At 36.5% G+C, this 22,451-nt stretch overlaps 2 protein-coding genes across 3 annotated transcripts in view; one reads left to right on the top strand and one right to left on the bottom strand.

Moving 5' to 3' along the window:
• Nucleotides 1-1,430, bottom strand: part of LOC310897015 (uncharacterized protein) — a 547,020-nt gene extending 545,590 nt beyond the window's left edge. The window contains exon 1 of the mRNA XM_083830110.1: nucleotides 914-1,430. The gene's annotated coding sequence lies outside the window, so the exon portion shown is untranslated. The remainder of the gene's footprint in view (nucleotides 1-913) is intronic.
• A 156-nt stretch (nucleotides 1,431-1,586) lies between these two features.
• The window catches only part of FANCL (FA complementation group L), a 31,388-nt gene continuing 10,523 nt past the window's right edge, over nucleotides 1,587-22,451 (top strand). The window contains exons 1-7 of one of the 2 annotated variants that reach the window (XM_083830108.1): nucleotides 1,587-1,741; nucleotides 4,161-4,219; nucleotides 4,824-4,884; nucleotides 5,974-6,030; nucleotides 8,319-8,416; nucleotides 13,842-13,938; nucleotides 18,710-18,778. In XM_083830108.1, coding sequence (XP_083686234.1) covers nucleotides 1,649-1,741; nucleotides 4,161-4,219; nucleotides 4,824-4,884; nucleotides 5,974-6,030; nucleotides 8,319-8,416; nucleotides 13,842-13,938; nucleotides 18,710-18,778 — 534 coding nt within the window. In that variant the 5' untranslated portion in view covers nucleotides 1,587-1,648. The remainder of the gene's footprint in view (nucleotides 1,742-4,160; nucleotides 4,220-4,823; nucleotides 4,885-5,973; nucleotides 6,031-8,318; nucleotides 8,417-13,841; nucleotides 13,939-18,709; nucleotides 18,779-22,451) is intronic. The other variant, XM_083830109.1, reaches the window with a different exon arrangement.

Below are 22,451 nucleotides of genomic sequence, written 5' to 3'. Positions count from 1 at the left end.
TCAGTGACAGTTGCAAAATGTAAAATCGTGTTAACCAGCATACGTTATAAACTTTCATTAGCACATATTCTTAAAACATTTACTACAAAGAATTTAAATGGCGAATCTTAGGATCCTGCTTCCACCTCTGTTTGTGCGCAGTACACCTGATGCTCGGGCAAATCGTTGGGAGAATTTACATAAAGGACTGGCAGTTTGCCAGCATACAGAAGGAACACAACTGATTTTTAACATCTATCTCAAATGAACAAGCAAGGTCTCATCTTCACTCCTTGCCCTCACGTAGCAGCAGGACTTCTAATAGCCACTACAATGCTGTAAGAATTAAGGGAGTTCAAAGCATGACCCCTTTTTACAGATTTATTTCCAAGCAACCCCCACGTACAGCTCTCCCAAGGTAAGTGCCCAAGACCTAGGGGTACAAACACTTCTTTCACTTCTCTCCCAGCCCTGCAGGAAGAGAGCCGCTGCCAGCTGACGTACAGACTGGGCGACGAGATGCTGGAGAGCAGCCCCACAGAGAGGGATCTGGGGGTTGTGGTTGACAGCAAGTTGAATATGAGCCAGCAGTGTGCCCTGGCAGCCAGGAGGGCCAACCAGATCCTGGGGTGCATCAAGCACGGCATCGCTAGTCGGTCGAGGGAAGGGATTGTCCCGCTCTACTCTGCGCCGGTGCAGCCTCACCTGGAGTACTGTGTGCAGTTCTGGGCACCACAGTACAAAAAGGGTGTAAAACTGTTGGAGAGTGTCCAGAGGAGGGTGACGAAGACGGTGAAGGGACTAGAGGGGAAGACATTATGAGGAGCGGCTGAGGTCACTCGGCCTGTTCAGCCTGGAGAAGAGGAGGCTGAGGGGGGACCTCATCGCAGTCTACAGCTTCCTCACAAGGGGGAGTGGAGGGGAAGGCACCGACCTATTCTCCTTGGTCACCAGTGATAGGACCTGCAGCAATGGTGTAAAGCTGAGACGGGAGGATTAGGCTAGACATCAGGAAGAGGTTCTTCACTGAAGAGGGTGGTCGCACACTGGAACAGGCTCCCCAGGGAAGTAGTCGCTGCACCAAACCTGTCAGAGTTTAAGAAGCGTTTGGACTGTGCACTTAGTCACATGGTCTAACATTTTGGGTAGACCTGTGTGGTGCCAGGAGTTGGACTAAATGATCCTTATGGGTCCCTTCCAACTCAGAATATTCTATGATTCTATGATTCTGTGAGCTGCTGGAGAAAAAACTTGCAGCCACTTCTCCTTTCCTGGGCCTGGAGCGGCCGAGCTCCTGCTAACACCGCCTCCTCGACACCTTGCTGAGCCTTCCGCACTTTTCCACGGCTTTAGCTGTCCGCAAGGCCTTAGGATCTCTCGAAATAAGTATAAAAAATCTCAAACTGATCCCTCGCCTTGCCTTGCCTGCCTCGGGCGGCACCGCGAGCTGCTCCGCCAAGAAGCCGCTCTCAGCGCCGGGCTCCCCTCAGGCCCCCAACGGCCGGCACGCGCCCGCCCAACGGCCCTTCCCGCCCAAACGGCCGCGCTTGCGCCGCCTCCCCCCCCCCCATCCCGTGTGGCGCCTGCGCCGTGCCGGGGGCGGGGCGCTGCCGGCGGCGGCCGCGTTCGAACGGCGGCCGAGGGGCGGCGCGGGACGATACGGCGCGACATGGCGGGCTCGGCGGCCCTGCTCCGCCAGTGCCCGCTGCTGCTGCCTCAGAAGCGGGACGGGACGGCCTACGAGGGCTTCGTCACCGCGCAGGTACCGCGGCTCGGCGGCCGTTACCCCGTGAGGAGACCGGGCCGGCCCCGCTGCGGCACGGTGCTGGGCGGAAAGCTGCCGGGCGTGGGGCGAGGCCGGAGCGGGGGCTTTAGCCCGGGGTTTGAGGGGAAGAAAACGTGCGTTTTCTTACTGTGAAAATAAAAGTCAGAAGCTGGGCAGTGGCACACTTGCATGCACAAAAACGTAGCTCTGCAGTCAGAACTCAGGGAAGTCTTTCATTTAACTCTTCCAGTGCATCTTGTGTGTGTGTGTGTTTACATGCGTGCTGCTCACGGCTGCAGTTTTAACGTGGTTTGTGTTAGGATGTGTCCTGGCTTTAACGCAGAGGTCAAGATGTGAGCATGAGCGTCTGCTCACAGGTGTGGGTTTTGGTCAGGGCTAACACCGTAAGGTAGCGAAGTTTGAGGTTCTTAGTTTAAGGGTGTTTAGCACTAGCTTTGAATGAGTTTGGGAGCTACTGATGTGCCAGTGAGCTGGATTCATCTCTGAAGCAGATACTTTGGTTTTGCCTATGAGAATCACAGAAAGGATGAGGCTGGAAGAGACCTCAGAAGGTCCTCTAGCAGGGTCACCTGGAGCAGGTTGCATTTGCTTTTTGGAGCACATGTACATCTGTTTTCTGAGTAACTCCAAGCGTAGAGATTCCACGGTCTCTCAGGCTACCTGTTCCAGCATTGCACTACCCTCACTGTTAATATTTTTTTTTCATTGCATTTAAGTGAGACTTCCTGTATTTCAACTTCTACATGCTGCCTCTCGTCCTTTCAGTGTGTGTCACTCAGAAGAGCCTGGCTTCGCTTTCTTTACTCCTCCTTCATCAGGTGTTTGTACTTATTGGCAAGTTTCATCCCTTTTTTTTCCCTGGGCTAAACAGTCCCAGCTCCCTCAGCTTCTTGTTTGAGAGATACTTCTGGCTCTTAAATCAACTTCACTGCTCTTCCCTGGACTAGCTCCAATATGCCACTGTCCCTCTTGTACTGGGGGTGCAGCTGAGGACCCAGTGCTCCAGGGGCCACTCCTCACTGCAGAGCAGAGGGGAGGCATTGCCCTCCTTGACCTGACACAGCACAGGAGGCCCTTTGGTGCAGGGTCGGCTTGGTGTCTGCTGGGACCTCTCTAGCTGGTCAGCCTCCCCCATGTGTTGGTGCATGGGCTTAAATCCTCTCCTGCTAAAGGGCTTGTCACTTTCCTTTGTTAGTCTGTGAGGTTCCTGTCACCTCGTTTCCCTAACCTATCGCATCCCTCTGCATGGTAGTATGACCACATCACGTATCAACTGCTCTCTCAAACTTTCTGCCCTCTGCAGACTTGTTGAGTGTGCCCTGCCCTGTCCTCCAGGTCACTAACAAAGGTTAAATGGTGCTGGCCCCAGGACTGACCCCTGGTGCACACCACTGATCACTGGCTTCCAGCTGGACTCAGTCCTGCCTGGGGGCACTTGTGCCAGCTTTCAGTCCGCCTCACTGTCCGCTCAGCTCGTCCTTCTTCAGGAGGATGTTAGGGGAGACAGTATTGAAGGCCTTGCTGAAGCAGAGATAGAACATTAGAGAACTGGTCATTTTATCATAACAGGGAACCTGTTTTTGTTCATACCTTTCTGCTGGAGAAATCTCAAGAGTCTGTGGATGTAACTCAAGGTACACTGAGATGAAACACCCTGAAATAAAAGTTTTAAGATAAGCGCCTTCATCATTTCAGGGAAGTGTTAAACCCTCTCAAACCTTCTTTCTTTCAATCCTATTTTGATCATACTGTAAGAAAGTAGAGGGAGGATCACAAATCAGGATAATTACTGAAAAGACGAGTGGATGGTGTTTAGGAGCTGCATCATAAGGATTGCACAAGAAGAAAGATTGCACAAGAAGAAAAATGTGTTAATGTAGTTAACGTAGTTGCAACGAAACATAACTTAGTTGAGTTTATGGTTTCTAAATCCTTGCAGAAAACGTTTTGTGAATCAGTGCCCGAGTTCTTTTTTAGTGTAGTACTTCTGTGGTACGTGTCTGCTCTTTTACTTGAGTCAAAGACAGACTTTCATATACTTCAGTATGACTTGGCTTAAAGTATATTTCTTGGTTTTGTCCACGTTTGGATAGTGTTTTTCTTCTAAAGCTTAATATTTTTGCTTTATAAAATGAGATGTGCTGAAGAGTTCTGACTGAGTATTGTGAGTTACAGAGGTCAAGAGTATTTCAACTTCAGAATTAAAAACAGGATTATTCCTACCCGTCACTCATGCTGCTTTTTTTCTAAATGAAGAAATTCTGAATAATATTCCTGAAAGTCAGACAATAGAAACTTTCTTGCTTCGTAGTTGATACTATGGGGAATACTTCCCTCAAGTTTCTAACTGTTTTTCTTTGCTTGCCCTCCTATTAACTAAATGCTTATTTTTAAGGGTAGAGACTTCCATATCCGGATACTGCTACCAATAGATTTTCAACTGAAAAATGCAAGGTAAGATAGTTTTACAGAGAAAAAAAAAATGTGTAAGGAGATATGAAACCACTTAATACACTGTTACTGAACTTTAAAACCCCTGTTCTTAGTGGTGGGGTTGTTTGTCAGAGTAATGTTGGGGGTCTTGGGAGGGGCTTGTGTGTAGACATGCAGGTGTTTAGGCATCTTTGTGTTCTGTGCTTCTGCCTAGGCCACCCTGCTGTAAACCGAACAGTTGTGGTATTAGACAGCTTAATTACATTCTAGGTCAGGTAGTTAAAACTGCATTATAGGTAACTTTGACATTTTCAGGATACCATTTTTAAATATTGGTATATTTTATGAAGTCATATTAGCTTGCAAGAATTATGTTGTTGTTTTCAGCAAAGAATAAAGGTTTTTATAGGTAAATGTCTGCTTACTTTTTAATGGGCCATGGGTACTGACATTTGAAAATTTTAAATAACTTTGAATATGAGAGCTCAAAGAAATTTTAAAGTATTATTTACTTCCTTCGTGGTTTTTAAAGAAAAACTTATGTTGTTGGACGCCAGACTTTCTGATCCTTTCTAAAAATCATGTACTGTTAATTTAAAATGAATACAAAGTACTGTTTGTCTAGGATAGAGTGTAGCTGGCAACTAAAGAAGATACTGCACGGATATCGGCATATTTTAAAGCAGGTATGCTACCTTTAAAACCAATTCTGTTAAATGTATAATGATTGTAAAAAGCTAGTACTCATGAACCTATTTTAAGTGTTAAAGAATTCTCCTTTTGCTGCATAGCCAAGATTTGCTATTTTGAAATGCCTGAGTATTTGCAGGCTAATGTGAAGTGAGATAGATAGTATTTAGAAAATACTTACATTTAATATTTTTTTTCAGTAGTGTTTTTTTGTTTTGGGTTGGTTTTTTTTTTTTTTGAAGATTAGGATAGAATTTTTTTAATAAATTGCAGATGACATCTTACTGGAATTTTCTTTAACATCTCAATTAGAAACAGATTTTTTTCTCCTTTTTTACATATATAGATGTATAGAATTCCTTATAAACTATTCATAATACATGGAGGAGAAATCACGTGAATTACTGATTTATCCAGCTCATTCTGTGTTGTAGGCAGTCAAGAAATCTAAGTTAAATCTCTGTGTCCACGTGAAACTTTAGAGCAAGGATACAACAGCACTCCAGTCATGAAGAATACTTTGTTTTTAAGAAGGCATCTTTGCCACATGTGCTGGTTGAGAAACTATCTCACGGACTGTGCATCCCTTTGTAGAACAAGTGTTGTGACTGTAGAGTAACCAAAGGTAGAGAGCTGAAGAAAGTGAAGTGTAAATATCTGCTGCATTTGAAGATGGTTAGGGATCCATTAAACATGTGCAGCATCTGAAAGCAAATGGGTCTGGAGAGTTCTTAAAGAAAAATTAACCAAAAACCCTTCTGAGTGATGCAAAAGCCTCTGTTCTCACTGATGAAGACTGAAGTATTCATAAATGTCTTTGTAAATACATGAAGTGTAAAGTCTTCACAAACTTTATAAATTTGTTACGTGACATTATTTGATGAAGGTGGCAGAAAATTTTCACTGAAGTTCCCTGTGCTTGGGAGTTTTGTTCTTTAATTGCTGTATCCTTTTGTGTTTTTTTTCTTTCGTTTAGTTGCTTGATGATACCAGAAAAGTAGATGGAAATTTTAGATGGAAATTATTTACCATTAAAAGTTAAGAGATGAAAATGCACTGATGCTCTGTTCTTCTGTTTCGTCCAGAGGCTGCACAGTTGTCCAGATCTTGTCAGTTTTATGGTGGAGCTGAAAACTATTTTGGTAAGTGACAGAACATGTATGTGGGAGAAGGGTTGTTCTCATAGCTTTAGGTTTTACTGTGTTGTTTTTGTTTTTTTACAGTTTACCATTTAATAGATTGGTATATATTTTTTTTTCATAGGGGATTATGTATGTATGCTGTTCACGTAATGCTTGTATAAATATCCTTTAAGATTTTAAGCGACTGTACTCTTTGGAAATTGGACTGTTGCAGAAAAAATAAGATTCGAGCAAGTGATCTCAATATGTTCAGCATAGAGCTAGCCTCTTTATAATGATTTTCTAGGAATTCTTGATGTTGTCCAGATGTTTAAAAAAAAGAAAAAGGGGGGGGGGGCTTATAATAATACAAGGGGATTACACACTACCAGTGGATTGCTCAATGTGTTTTCACCAGTGTGAGAACTTGATGAATAAATGTAGAAAACTTTTTCTTTAATATTACAGAGATTTCTGTGTATTTTCTGTTAAGAGTTTCTAATCTGTGGGTTTAGAAGAGGAGCAAAGTCTTCAGTTAACAGCATGAAACTGACCATTTCATGTCTGTTGCTAACATACTATTATACAAGCCTTCTCTGCAAAGAATACTTGCTTACAACCTACTTAACTTAGAAGTAAAACACTAAGTTTTATTCAAAACAGCAACAAAAATACTCTCCTAGTGTTATACTACTGCTCTACAATAGGAATACCTTTTTTCAGTACTGGTTCAATTCCTGCCAAACTGGATTATGCTGAAGCAGGCAAACGCACTTGGAATAAGACATAAAAATGTCTACGTGGTGCTGTTTTGGAGTATTTCACAATAGTTGTTCCAGTCTATTTGCCTGGATACATTAGACTCAGAAAATGACACTGCAGAGGAAGTATAATTCATTCAAAACAGTAAAGTGTTTCATACCATGAAGTGAACCTGAGCGCACAAAAAAGTAGTAGAGGACAAACTGGGGAGAAAGGATAGTTATATTGGCATTATTTTAAATTTATTTTATTTAAATTATAATTTCTTGTTTTATTGCAATTTCTGTATTATCTGTGTATACAAACAACAGAAAATAATTTGTTAGTTCTTAACTAAATCATAAAGTTTACGTTATTATATGAATAAATATTGTAAAGTTTACCTTATTATATGAAGATGTGTCAAAAAGTCTAAAATATTAAAGCAGATACCTTGAAGTTGGTCACAGCAATTGTAATAACAAATATTTTGCTAATTGCATTACAGATTTTTTTTTCTTGAAATTTCTTGACATTTTAATTATTTTATTTTCAAAGTTTAAAACTTTGTCATCATAGTGAAAAATTGTTCATTATATCCTGTTGGAAGTACCATTTTTTTCATTTTATGATTTCACTGTTTTTCCCGGTGCAGGGTTCAGTTTAGTAATAATGAAGAAAACCTTGTTCTTGGTGACGTTTCAGTGTTTTCCATGTCAGTTAAGCTGTGCTTCTCTTATCCTCTCGTTTCCTTTTTTTTTCTTTTCTCTGGCCCCTGCCATTTCTTTATTTTAATTGTTGGGCCATCTTTTAGCACAAGGCTACACTGAGACTGAGGGGCACTGATATTTGCTCTTGGAAGTTATCATTAATAATCACTGTAGCTTTGGAAACAGCTCTCACTTTATATGACCTGTAAGCATAATTTTAACCAAAGCGCACTTTTCAAGAACAAGTAGCACAACATGAACATGTGGAACATATGGTTTGTTTTGTCTCTGTAATCTGGTGTTACCTTTTTCATAAAACTTTTTTGAGGCTTTATAACATACCTGGTAAGTGTCTATACCAGAACTTATTCTCTGGGATCCTATCGTATTAAAACTGAGAAATTGAGTATTTTTTTGATTGATTATGTTAAGTGGTATATAGTTGCTTAAGGATAATATGGGGGATTTCATGTATGTGTCTCCTTTTGTGGCTGTGATGCTCAGGAAACAGCTGTGGGCTTCACAGAACCTTCTTTTAAAATGTTCTTTCAGACAAGATGCTTGGCTTCAAATTTATTAGCCTGAAAAAGAGGCACGTTTGATATTTGCATCTGAAGACTATGTTGTCAACATCTGTGTTTTTTTTAAATTGCAGATGTTTTCATTAGCAGTATCTGAAGTAATTTACCAAACAGCTTTTGTCTGCTTTAGCTGGAGGCTATAACAAAACAAATGCAGTGTACAGTTAATTTTACATAAGCTTAATATTTTTGAATGAATTGTGAAAATCACATGACTAAATAGATGCAAAAATATTGAAATCTCCCTTAATGATGTTTTTAATGTTCTTTTAAACAGGAAATTGCTTTAAAGAATACAGAAGAGCTGCATATACCACGACCACCAGAATACTACTCCTGTCTTGTCAGAGATCTAGAAATGCTGGGTTGGAATAAGTATGTTTATTTTGTTACTTTATTTAGAGATTATCTCTAAAATACTCTGTTCTTTTGTATACATGGATCCAACATATTAAACATAACTTGTGTAGTTAATTTATCTTAGTCAGAAGCCTTTGTTTTAAAAGACAGCTGTTTTTTTCATTTAAAAAACAAAAAAACCTGTATCAACTGACAGGATATTTTCAGTATCAAGTAACTGTGCTGAAAGGTGAGAGGCTACTACTAAGCAATCGATTCTTCTTTGACCTATTACTATTGGCATAGTAAACATATGCAATAAAACGTTTGTAGTTCTTTTTCCATAACTTCTATAGTATTTTGGGTATTTCTGTTGTGTAGTGAAGGGTAACAGTGATGTGATTATGGAGTCGGTTATAACTAAGTTATAAAAGTTCTGTTCATATTTTTTTTTAGATAATAATTTTTAAAGAACAGTTCTATCTTATCTTCATAGCGCAAGGGCCTCCTTAGACAAAGTGAAAACATAATTAATCCACAAAAAGGTAAATCTGGATTTAAAAAAAAATGTAGAGGAGATCTTGGAAAACTGTAATTCCAGAACTATAAAACAGCTGTTTGTGAAACCCACAAAGAGAAACTTACCATGTTTCTTGCTACCCAGATGGATTCAAACAGATCAAAGAAATCAGGGCTAATGAAAAGCATTCCTTAGTCTCCAAAAGGTTTTCTTGATTGAGCTGTGCAGGGAGACCATGTTTGGTGTTTGAGGGAGGTGCCTCCCTTTTGAGGAGGGTTGGTTACTGCACAAGTAGAATGTAAATTGTGTCACTTGTGTATGTAGGCTCAGTGCACTCAAGAAGAGGTTTCGGAGAGGGTAAATGCTGTGGTAAAAATTCAGCATCTGTCAAACAAAAGTGGAAGTTTAAAAACTAGAAGTGAGTCTTTTCACCCACACTAGAACTGTCGTTTTAATACCATGGGAATGAATGTCAAATTAGCAATGGATATTTGCCTTTGTTGAGGAAAGAAGTGTACATGTAGCTACTTCTGAGAACCTTCTCATTAGGGTCTTGAATGCATTCAAACATACTATATTATTCACAGTCCAGTATACCCTCAGATAAGCTCATTGAACAAACTTAATTTGACATCCCTACACAGGGAAACAAGTTTCTTGTAGAAAGCTGAAGGAACACAGAGTTGTGATCAAGTACTCAAGGTCCACGTGGAAATTTTTCGGAAGTCTGCAGTGCTTCCTCTTTTTGCTGACTTCTACTAGAAGCTCCAGGAGACTTTTATGGAGTTGAAAGCAGTTGCTATATAGAGAGGCATGAAGGAAACATATTCGTAGGCTGTGTTTAGTTTTACTGATAATATAGAACTAATTTGGGTGCCTTCTTTCAATAAGCAAAGATGAAAGTTTGTATAAGACAGAGTTTTGAATGAGAAGTTTTGTTTTACATGCTGGAAAATGAAAGTAAGTCTGCTTTTGCAGCTTTCAACAAGACAAATCTACTTTTACCTTAGTCTTTGACAGTGATTTAACAAGTGTTTGTTTTACTACATGAAATAAAAAATAAAAAAAAGCCTGGTGTTGAAGAATAGTTTTTGAGTTTTCTCACCTGAATTGTGTATAAATAAATCATGTGTAATTAACGTTAAGTGGGAATTTGCTTTGAACGCCCACTTTTATTTAAGGATTTAAAGCATCCTTGATAAATCAGCTGAAGCTTTTCAGTGATATCCATTATTCTTTTCAAATTTCTCAGACCTGAGTGTGAGAATATTAGTTAAACACATGGGAAATAAGTTCTGAATCATGCCTGCTGCTTGCTCCCCACACCAAAAAAAATCCTCCAAAAAGCCCGTGCCAGGAAAACAGATCAACATAAGTATAATTGAAAATATAAGTATATTAGTGTACTGTATTTATAATTGAATATATAAATATAGTACATATATAGTTGAATGTATAAATTGTGTATATAGCTAAATATACACTTTTGAAATACGATTTAGTAGCTTATCTCAAAAACAGTATTTCTGACCTGCTATGCATACAAAATATTCAGTAGTTTGCTATTAAAAAAACACCTCAGTACTTTATCAGACAGCATGCTTCTAAGACAGAATGTGTTCTCTAGATCAAGATGATTTTCATGTAGACACACAACTTATGTTGCGCTTTTGTCCAGCACAGTCATGTAATTCAGTAAATGTACATCTCTTGATTTACTTGTGTTAGTGATAGTCACTATTTAATTTTGGGGGCGGGGGGTTGATTATTAAAGGGGCTAAGCTTTATATAAGGGATAGCGTCTGCTTTATGATGAGTTGGAGGGAGAATAATCTAGAGAGACAATTTGAAGCATATTAGCAAGTTATACCTCTAATTAAAAAAGAGATGATTTGAAGTGTATTAGCCTGTTACACCTCTAATTAAAAATGTAATGGACTGCAGAAAAGGCTTCAACCTAGACTGATTTGGGGTTGCAGGTGTGCGTTTGCAGATTAAAAACATGTCAGTATGGTCTTTCAGCAGGAAACTAAGCCGCCTTACTGCCAGGAAGCCTCAATCACTGCTCACACCTTGAGAAGCCTCTGGCTTTATTACTATTCCTTTTAGGAAAAGGAAAAAAAAAAAGCGGCTTGTTGTGGACCCCAGGCTTTTTCCTTGTGAGTTTTGTGTCATGCTGGAAGCCAATCCAAATCTGACTGCATCCAAATTCATCTTGAAAAATTTTTGTTTGAAAGAGAATCCAAGCAATAGGATGTAGTCCCTTATCTCTGAAGTGATTAAAGAAGCTTTTAAGGATAGCACAAATTTAGTGTGTTCGAATAAGTAATCTAAGAAATATGTGAAGTTTCTCAAGCACAAATTGCATATAGTACCTGGAATGATTTTACTCCTCTTTCCTCCCTAACCATTGAAAGTAAAAGCAGTAATGAAGGTTGCAAATTGGCTGGCTGCTGTGATTAGACATCACTTCCTTTGTGATATGGAAAACTTAATTCTTTGACCTAATTTAAGTGTGGGGCACAAATTGTATCATATTCAAATACTTGTACACAAAAATCCTAGTTGGATAAGTTTGGAAGTTTTACCAAATTTCCTCCACCAAGTGCTGCCCTCCTAACAGCTGGGGAATTCAAAGAAGAATTCTTCCTTCATTTTAAGCAGATCAAAAAATCCTGGTGCAAACGTAATTAGTTGAGGTGGGAGAAGGTACATATGAAGCAACAGTAATACTAAAAAAGCTTTTCCTTTATCTCATAATCTGACTAGCTGAGTCCATGACAGCGCCTCAGGAAGGTAGATTCTTGACTATTAAACATCGGTAGGACTTGTTACCCTCACATGGGTGCATAAATGTTGCTAGCAACTCTGGAGTCCATGGTGTGAGTCATGATCCAAATTTTCTCAGGTCTCAATGACATTTTGATTTCTGCTTGATACTTGACAAGTTTTTTTCATAGAATGTATCTTCTTTTGCCTCCTCCCTTTCCAAGGAATCCTGCCTTGTCATGTGCCTCCATGAAATACCATTTGTGTGTTATGCTGAATTACAGTACTTTGGAGATTTAACTGAGGCTTTCCATCTTTATGGTCATTCCATTCTTTTATACGTGATAAAATGATGGAGCCTACTGAGGAATAAAGGTTTATATAGCTGAAATATCACCTATCTAAACAATTCCTTCTTTTATTATACACTCATAAGATATTCATATGACTTTTACAGAGTTGTCCAACTTTCTCCAGTGCTACAGAACTCACTTTTTCATCTTTTCTTATCCAAAGATTGGTAGAGTGATGTTGCAGAACAAGTAGCCACTGAGCTGCTGAGTTCTTTTTTTCTGTCCTAAATGGAAATTTGAATCCTCCTTCAGTCCCCAGAGGCAGTTTATTGCTTTTTACAGTCTGTTGAGAAGAAGGAAGACCAGCAATGAATTTTCTTTCTGGGCATTTCTCAACCCCATCTGCAACAGTAGATGGAGGAGTGTGTTATAATTAGTTTCTTATCTTTATAAAACTTTGTGATATAATTTTGAGGTAAAATTTGAGCGAGGTGGGAGTAATGATTTTTCCACTTAGAGGAGGAATGCCATAGTTCTCTCTAAATAAATTGTGTTTGATTGACTGCAGTTTTATCAAGACTTCTATTTCTTTAAACTGTTGTAGGAAAAAGGAGTGTCAAAATACTCCCAGGAAACTGTAGGACAATTTAATATCGCATTAAAGTTATTCAGCATGAAATGTGAAATAATATCTCTTTCCCTGTTTACTACCACGATAGCTTTTTCCATATGTATTTTTCGGTTCCCTCATGTTGAGGCTGTGTGTTTGTGGAGATGACTTTCTTCTTTTCGCTTCTTGCCTAGGAATGTGCATGGCTTTTGGTGCAGGTCTACTTTTTCTTGTATAGACTTCTACAACTGTGTATCCAGTTTCTCCTGAAAGAGAACCATTTGTCCCAGCATGCTGGCCAAAGTGACTGGGCTAGTATGTAATAGTTAAAAAAAAAAAAAAAAAAAAGTTACTTAGGTCAGCAAGCAGATGCTTGCTTTGAACTCTGATGGGCCTTTCCATCAGTCTGGGTGATAAGCTGTGCAATAATCTTAGACTGCTTTTTATCTTTACACAAGAATGGTATAGTAAAAATGTCAAAATATCCAGTTCACTGATAAATATATTTTTAAAATAGAAGTTTGAACCTTTTTGGCAGTTGCCGAGGCTACTCAGCAGAACGTATTTCATTACAGCAATGTATTTTACAATTGTATTCATCTTCATTGTTGTGGGAAGCACAAATCAGTGACATCTTAAACAAAAAGTCAGTGATTATGTCATAAGTTTTAAAACTTATTTACATTTAGTATATACTTGCTACTTGCTTGGATGCATTTATACTGTGTAAAACTGTCATGAAACAAAGGCAAATCATTGTAAATAACTCATTTTGTACCTGTTCCAGTACTCTTTTCTGTAGAAAATCAATTTCAGAATATGAAGCAATACCCACTGAATTTTCCACAATAATAATATTGATAATAAAAGAGAACTTCATTGAAGAGAGAAGCAAATCAAGAGCATAAACATCTCATACTGTAAGAAACTGCAGAAATGGATCAAAGATTTGACAGGAAGTTTAATGTGTACATAAGTAGAGGCTGACAGGAACATGCTGTGCGTGTCAAAGGTTCCAGTGATGGAAAACTGAAACATAGCGCTCACTGACCACAGCATGAGCCTTGACACACATTGTAAATAACCCAAAGATATATGACTGCATTAAGCAGTAGACTGGTGTATTAACAGCAGTAAATCTAGAACAGCAGAAATGGTTGGCATATAGGACTTCCTCTGATTAATATTTGTAACAGACTAATAAGAGTATTGCAGACCTTTCAAGCTGTAATTCTTAAAATACTGTTAGGGTTTTCTTTTCTCTTGTAGAGTTGCATATGTGGATACTAGTCTTACCACAATCAAGCTGAAAGCTGAAGACTCATGTGGTCGACAACATCTGATCACTCTGAAGTTAAATGCAAAGGTGAATTCATATGGGAGAAAATATTATAAGGCTTCCTTGAAAAAGAAGGATTTTTTAATTTATAAGGATTTCAGAGTTGGTTTGTTTGTTAGCATGTCTGTTGTGAGCATAATGTGTTTTTTGTGTCTTTTTTTGAGAAATTATTTTATAAAAAGTAGAGTTTTCAGACTTTATCTGCATTGAAAATTCATAATACGTTATGCTTATTCTGTAGGAATCTTTTTATATGAGGCTGTGCATTATATGAAAAATCCTTTATGATATTGCTATTATTTTTCTGTATTACAGACAAAACCACTTGGAGAGTTTCATTCGTTATTTACTCAGTCCAGAGGCTGAGCATCTGACAAGAATAGAGGATGTTGGGTTGCCTCTTTAACAAGTCTTACTGCTTAAGCTGTAGAAATAAAGGTTTATGACAGACTGACTACAGAATTGAGGTTCTTATATTAAAATAAGTCTTTTTTTTTTTTTTAGTGTAAATAGTTGGCTGATTTTGACAATTTGTACAAACCAAATCCATGGCATGTATGGAAGCAGTAAAATTTTAATTTTTCCTGATACCTAGAACAGAACTCAAACTGTAATATTTCTGTGTAGAATTTCTCATTTTAAGGCATGAATCTTTAACAGATATCCAGTCTGTACGATGACAATTGTATGGTGATTGCTGTTATCTTCAGTTTAGGGAAAAAAGCGGTTCCAAACGCTACCTAAACATTGGATTTTGGAACTACCCTTGATCCATCCTATGGGATAATTATCTTGAAGGGATGAGGACTGGGCACTGTGTTGTGAAATTAAATTTCACCTTCACAGACTTCCTATATTCCTTGGAAAAACAGAAAAACAGGAGTTTTTTAGTTTTATATAAGACAAGTTATTTTACCTTAGAGGGAAAAAGGAACTGCCAGGGAAATGTGGTTGCAGAAAAGGACTTTTTTTTTTTAAGTGTACTTTAAATATCTATGTGTGTACATTTACACATACAAAGTAGTGAATTAATTAATTTGCTAGTCGTTCAGTTCTTAAATACACTATGTTAATAAATGATGGAAAATATATGCCAAGAAATGAAATCGTGGTCTATTTAGTACGCAAGAAGAAAAACCAGACTGTATTGTCATTGTTTAGAAGGGAGCTGCTATCCCCATACTTAGTATGATATGAGAAATGAAATGCAGCCTGTTGCCCCTAAGCTTTTTCTTAAGTGTATGGTGACTGAAGTTAAGTGGTACAGTTAAATACTTTTAACTGTTTGTAAATATAGAAATGCAGAAACAAAATACAATCTAATACCCATTTTTACCAAGTAGCTCAAACACTATTATATGTTGGTTGGTTCTGTTTATCTTTAATTTATCATTGTTCCATAAGGAGAATTGAGATTACCTGTTTTCTGTTCTTATAAAAACATGCACATTTTCATTACAGTAATAAAATCTGTGAAGTTGAGACTCCTAATAGCAGAAAAAAACACCTTCTATCAACTAAAGATACAGTATAATAAAAATACTAGATTATCCAACTTGTCTGCTGTTACAAGTAATCATCAATCTTTTCTTTTTTCCCAAGTGATTTTTATGATGAAAGGATCAATTGTTTGTCCTTTTTAAACTGTCTGGCATTTAAACTTGCCACAGGAGAAAATTTATATGTGAAACGTGGTTTTGTTGACATGGGGATTTGATTTTCCTTGATATACGTATTACATTCATTTGAAAAGACTTCAAAGTATTTTTTTAAGGGATTTCTTTTGATAACATGCTTTAACAAAATTATGCTTATTATTGTTATGCTGTTTATTTGACTAAGGTTAGTATGAGAGCTAAACCTCTCCCCCGAGCATATGTTGCTGGCTCTTGTATGTGTTCTGGCAGATTGGTTCATTCAGCCTTGTCCTTGTGGATGCTATACAATAAAAAGAGTTTGTAAGCATGCTGATGATGTTTTCAGGGAAAAAAAATCACTTCTATAAGTGATTTAATAAGTTATTTTTCATAAAGTTATGTATTCAGGTATTCCCCTAAATATCCCTTCACTATCATTCTTAGTGGTTTGGATGTGTTTTGAGGACTTTTCTTATGTTTTGTCAAATGTTTCCACTTGTTGTTATTGTATGAATGTACTTTGTGTTAGGAATTGTCCTTTAAAACACTTGTTCTCTATAATCTGCATTTGTAAGGTATCTAGGAAACTTGGTGCCATCAAAGTAAATCTGGAGGAATTGAGAGTATCTTATCATAGGTATATTTATCAAGTCGTCTGCTACTCAGTATTGACTTTTGTAAATTAATAGGACTAGCATAAGAGGATATATTGTTTAGTTCTCAATTTACAGTTTCTGAAATAGTTTTCAGTTTAGTTTGGCTGAAGATGTCTGTTGCAGAAATCTTTCTCCATTCACAGTTTAATTCATGATCTAGAGAAGTTGTCTGAAAACAAAGTGTGCATTTTTGCAAGGTACGAAACCAAATACGTCAGTTTTATTTATCAGATTTCCTTTTGCATTACATGAAGAACTCATATTTTAATTCTTGGAAGTGGGTTGGGTGGTTGCCATTTCAGATCCCAAGAACTCTAATAGCCTCTGCAATAATTTGCATGCCATGTAGTTAATGAGATGCTTTGATGGTAATTAAGTGAATGGTTTGGAGAGGATTATTGAAAATATTTTTTCTAGATAAATTCAGTTGCGTGCTCAAAAATACAGAATATAAATCTTTTGCTTTAATAATTGCTTAAATTGGTTTGAAGAATAATAGGATGATTTCTAACATACAAATTTAAATGCAACTGTAATGTCACATGATGCCATTGATATGCTCTGGTATACTGTTTTAAAATATTATCTCCTGGGGAGTCACTTGCCTTGTTTTATACAGGATTTCACCCCGCATGGTCTAAAAGCATTACACTAAACGTATGTACAGAATCACTGTTGCATAGTGGTTGGCAATTGGCTGGTACACATTACAATATTATAGTGTTAAGGAAAATTTGACTAAGAATGCAGATAAGGTGCCGTAGGTATTTAAAAAAAATAATAAAACATTTGTAGAATATGTTTGCAACCACTTATTCAAAGGCATCCGACAAAAGAGGGGTAGTTCTAAAACTGATCCTACAGAGAAATTGGTCTTAGTTTGTTCTAGGCATACTTTTATATATTGAAAACAGGTTTATTTTTATGCAAGCACTGAAGTATTTCATGAAAAATAATACCAACATTACAGTAAAAGAAACTGTAATAGCTTTTGTGGCTGTACGTTTCTAAATTGTAACTGCCTCCTGTCCAAATTAGTTGTTTCAGCTCTCTTGCTCTGTCACTGTTATTTAACTTGTCTGCCACCAATCTGATAAAATAGTAAATATTCATGTAGTGAAGTTGTCTTCAGAAAGTGGATATCTAACCAAAAACAGAAATGAAGACATACTAAAAAAAAAATGCATGTTTAAACAAATTTCTGTGGAATACATAAATCCACCAGATTATTATTAAAATCAAGTGAAGAATGGATGATCTTGGGAAGCTATGTCTTTTTTTGCTCCTTGCCATAGAGGGCAATTGTAAGGTAATTACTGTGGAATTATACTATATATAAAATGAGGAAACTTTTATAAGATTCCAGTAATTGCCAAGTGTCTGGTATATAATGACATTATCTATACGTAGAAATTTATTTTGGATAGAGAATGGTTATGGGAACCAGCATAGCTAAACTTAACTTCTTTGTTTTTATTTCTGAGGAAGTTGGGACTTTTTTCCTATTTCTCCCCAAGTAAGATTTTCTGTAACGTTCTCTTGCTTTTGCAGTTTATGCAATACTAACACAATTTTTATAACACTACTGTGTCTGTCATTGGTACAATTTGAAAGGTTGCATAGGACTAAAAGAGGGAATTTCTCAGATGAATAAGATTTTGTACGGGTGTTATTTTTAAAAGACACAGTTTGTTTGTACCTGGATGGTTCTTTGCTGCTTTAGTTTTCAGAAAATACTTATTCTCCACAGGGTTGATATTGGGATAATGAACTGTAATATTTTTACATGTGTAATGAATGGTAAATGGTTATCGTTGGATTTATCAAACCTTTTATTTTTGTAGCTTTGATTTTCTTAACAGAACTATTTGTTCTTTTCCTAATGGATGCCTTTTAATTTGGGGCAGGCAGAACAAGGGACTTGTTAGTTTTAATTTTGTGTGTATGTTCATTCATCTTTTTCTAAAAAGTTTTGTGCTTATTTTGCTTTAAGTTTCAAAAGAAAAAAAAAAAGCGTTCCAATCAGAACAAATATTCTAGTTCTAATTCTTGACTCATTAAGGGCTTTGTTGTTGTTGTTTTAAACTTTTATATCCACTGCAGGTAGTTGAGGAACAAGAATGTTGCATGGGTAACATTAAGCTTCTATTAAAAAGATGCTGTCAAGATACCAGGAAACATTTAAAAAAATTTTTTTAGTATTTGATCTCTTTTGTCTTAAGTTCTTTATTAATATATCTTTGCAAACACTGAAAACAGGAAACTGTGATTCTCCTGCCACTATTAAAATCTGTTATAAAAAAACTGTTTACATGTAGTTTTCTTTAAATGATAATTATCATTTATAACTATTTCTGAAAATTCCTTGCATATTTTTCCTTTGAGAGCCAAGTTCACAAGATGCTCAAAGTGCTCGTATTTCATTATCATATTTGGCAGCTGAGTATTGGTCTGACTTTAAATCACATTTTAAAAAAAGAACTGTATTTTTCGTCTGTCCCTCAGTATCCAACAGAACCACCAGATTGCCTTGTGGATTTTCCTGTTCAGTTTGCTATTTCCTGGATGCCACAGGTAAATTGCTGTACTATGCATCTTTCTTTAGTAATTACGATACATATGCGAAGGTAGGTGGTAATGATGTGTTGGACTTTGTAGCTCCTGATTTTTTTCCCTGTGTGCATTTTACCTTCATACCTGCTTATGTATAAATGTAAAATTGAATTCCATATTCCTTCTGATATTGTTTTTAGTATTTTCCTTACCATATAGATATACCTTGGATGTTTTATACTTTGCACTCATATTGGCTGTTTTTCTCATAAGCTGTTCATACAGCTGAAAATTCTTATCTTTAGAAATTATATTGGGTAAATATATGCACAATAAACTTTTTATATAGAACGAAGCACCTTCTAAAGCCGACAGCCTTTTAGAAAAATGCCAGTCCCCCAGTTCATTATCCTGTATAGTTTCCATAACATAATAAAACTTCTTCAATTATAGTCAAAAGAACAACAAGAAAATACTTAATAGAAATCAATTTCGTAGTTTAAGTTATTGTCAATATAGAGAACCAAGAGCCATTGTCTTTTTTTTTTATCTTTCTTTATTTCATTTATTTCTCTTCCTTAATAGAGCATGTGTACTTGATTAAATGGATTTAAATGTGACCACTTAATTGTAAGTTAATTTGAATTATCTCTAGAAAATAGTTGATGTTTAATTTCATTTAGTTCAGGAAAATAGATTTTATATAAGTGATGGTATTTCATAAATCTAACTCTTGTGAGGATTTCTGACCATCAATAAAGGTTGTCTTGGTGCTATTAAATTTATGTAGGGAACATGGTTGAAAATTTTGCATCAGAATAATTTTAAGATGAGCATATAATTTTGAATGCAAAGCTCAAGGTTTTGTGTATCACCTTAGATCCTTCAGTTTGAGAGCTTGAGGAAATAATTTCAAGAATGGACCATTGCAATTGAAAAATGTGCTTATTGTCGTGTATCATTTTAGTTTTTGATTCTGTGCTATGGTTTTGAATAATTTAAATAGATACTGTTTTTCCCTTAGATTGTATTGGATTTCATGTACCACAGGCAGGATTTCAAGTACTGTTTCTTACCTCCAGTGTTATCCATATGTCTAATATTATTTTATTAATTTTTATATCAATGCAATATATGTTGCCTCAAATTAACAACATTTCAAATATCCTTGACAGTTGTTGCTGCTCTGAGTTTACTGTTAGTAATTTTGAAGCTACCAGCTGGATTTATGTCTTAATAAAATGTTCTTGAAAAACATAATATGAAGCAGCATTCTTTGACAAGTTAAAGATGTAAGCAAATACATTAATATTGACACTATAAGAAAGTAAAAATCTACTGTTAAAAAATACGGCATTCCAGAGCTTGATATCTTGAAATCTTTCTACAGTTAGAATTACCTATGGGTAATGTGTTTGAAAACACAAACAATAGATGTAGGTATGTAACTGAAGACATACGTTTTGAAATCATAGGATACGAATTCCAGCTGCAGATAATCTATAATGTTGGACCAAATACCAACAGCCTGTGCGTTATGCTGATAATCTTGTTTTAGTTGTCCAGTCTTTTTCAAAATTGACCTTGTATGTGAGTGACACGAACCTAACACTTACGGGAAAAAAAGATTGTTGTAGTAATTGCATTTCATACACTATTTAAATTTGTTTTTATTCTCAAAATGCATGGAAATCATTATAGTGAGCAGTCTTCATGCCACAGTAAAATAAGGGTTAAACTTAGATAAAGCAATTTAGCATGTCCTCAAGTGGTTGAAATTTTTTTTGTTCCTAAAAGGGAAAGAGAACATGTTATACATATATTCCAGTAAAATAACATGAAGTTTTGATGGGTCTTTATTTTTAATATTTGTTGGTCATCTTTAAGGTAAAGATTGACAAGGCTTAACTGAAATTGTGCAATTGCACCATTATAATATAAACTTCTGTGAAAGAAAGTATAAATAGATTTCAGGTAATTGATTTTTTTTTTTTTTTCCCCCTGCTGTTGCCTATTTCAGGTTCTTTTCAGTGCTCATGGACTTTAAACTTGAGGGGTTGTTGGGTGTCTCGTGGTTTGGTTTTTTTTTTTTTGGTATAATAATAGACATGGCTTTATGGCATCCATATTAAAAATGGGTAATTTTCCTTATGGTCCCTGTCTTCCTGCTGGGTTGATAATGTTTTGATGTATTTTTCTTTTGCTCTGATGAGAGGTCTGCTGCTGCTGCTCTGACATATTCATTTGGATGAATAATTATAACTTGCACAATGTCAAGCTGAAGATGGTAGGGTTTTGTGCGTCATGACAAGCCTAGTAGCCAGTGCAGGTGTCTCACAGCATGATCAGCAACAGCCAGTGTATTCTGGCTCAGAGGAGACATTTTAGAGTAGTAAGAAATCAGCACCAAGGGCAATGCTGCTGCTGCTGCTACTGTTATAAGTGCCAAATAAATGCAGAGTGCTTCTCAATGACAAGTGCAAGAACATCTACTTATTTCAGTTACATTCTTTTTCTAAATAACCAGATAAATGTACTGTCTAGAGATTTTAGCATAAACGGTAAGCATGGTTCTGCAGTTTCAGAGCATCTATATTCTGCTGCCCTCACGTCAGGGTATTGTTTCTATACTGACCACTGCCCACCTGGTTTGCTACATGAAGGTCAGGAGAGTGGAAATTAATGACTAATGAGGTCATGCAGCCAGCCAGCCAGCAATGAAACAGTAATACAAGATTCAGAAGGTATAGTGATATGAATGAGATTATTCTTTAGTTATTTTGATGGAAACACAGTAGAATGTATCGTAATTGCTTTTTTTTTTTTTTAGCAAAGGAGCTTCACAGACCTCAGTTTTCTATGCATCTATCAATACAAAAAATGGAGATGGCTGACAAGATACTTTATAAAGATTTGAGAGTGTTGTGTCTCAGTTGGATTTGTGCTAAAAAGGAAGAAAATTTTTAAACTTCAATTTATGAGTAATAAATAGTAGTCCAAACAAATCTAAAGAATCATATGTTGCTTAGATAATACAGGCGATCCCTTTGCCAGCCAAACACTGTTCACTTTATTAAATTTTATTTTATCTGTGAATACATACAACACCTAAAGTTTAAGCTGCTTTACATTTTCCATTAGGACGCTTTGCAATTATTTTAATTTTGCTGGATTCGTAAGGATAAGCAAATTTTGTGTTAGGAAGAATTAGCAAAAAACAACCAACCAAACAAAAAAAAATCCACCAAACCTCACAGTAAAGATCAATTATATTTGTATATTTTTTAAACACAAGTTTTAATAAAATGCACTGTGTTTATCTTAATTTGAACATTCTTACTACCATTTAGTTAGTATTCAATCCATCCAGGATTTGGAATGGGTGTTTAAAGTTTGGCAAGAATGTTACCATGTATCATGTAGCACTTCTTTAAAGTTATTGGCTCTATAAATAAGAACAAAGAGTAGAGTGACTTTTTTTTTCTGTTCCTTCTTATTCATTTAATTGAAGGGGAGAGTGTAATTTAAGTGATTGATAAGCTGAGTCTTACAGAGCAGTGGTTGTAAACTTGGGGAAAGTGTTTGAAGTAGAATAAACTAAAAGAAAGAATTAGCACGAGGACCAGTGATGAGATGGAGATGAGAGTGCATAGGATAGGAATGGGAACAAAACCACGGCAGAACTACATGATGC

The sequence above is a fragment of the Anser anser genome (genome assembly GCF_964211835.1).
Source record: "Anser anser genome assembly, chromosome: 3".
Classification (NCBI taxonomy): Eukaryota; Metazoa; Chordata; class Aves; order Anseriformes; family Anatidae; genus Anser; species Anser anser.
The sequence above is the reverse complement of the archived record's forward strand: the minus strand, read 5'-3'. Positions and strand labels throughout refer to the sequence as shown.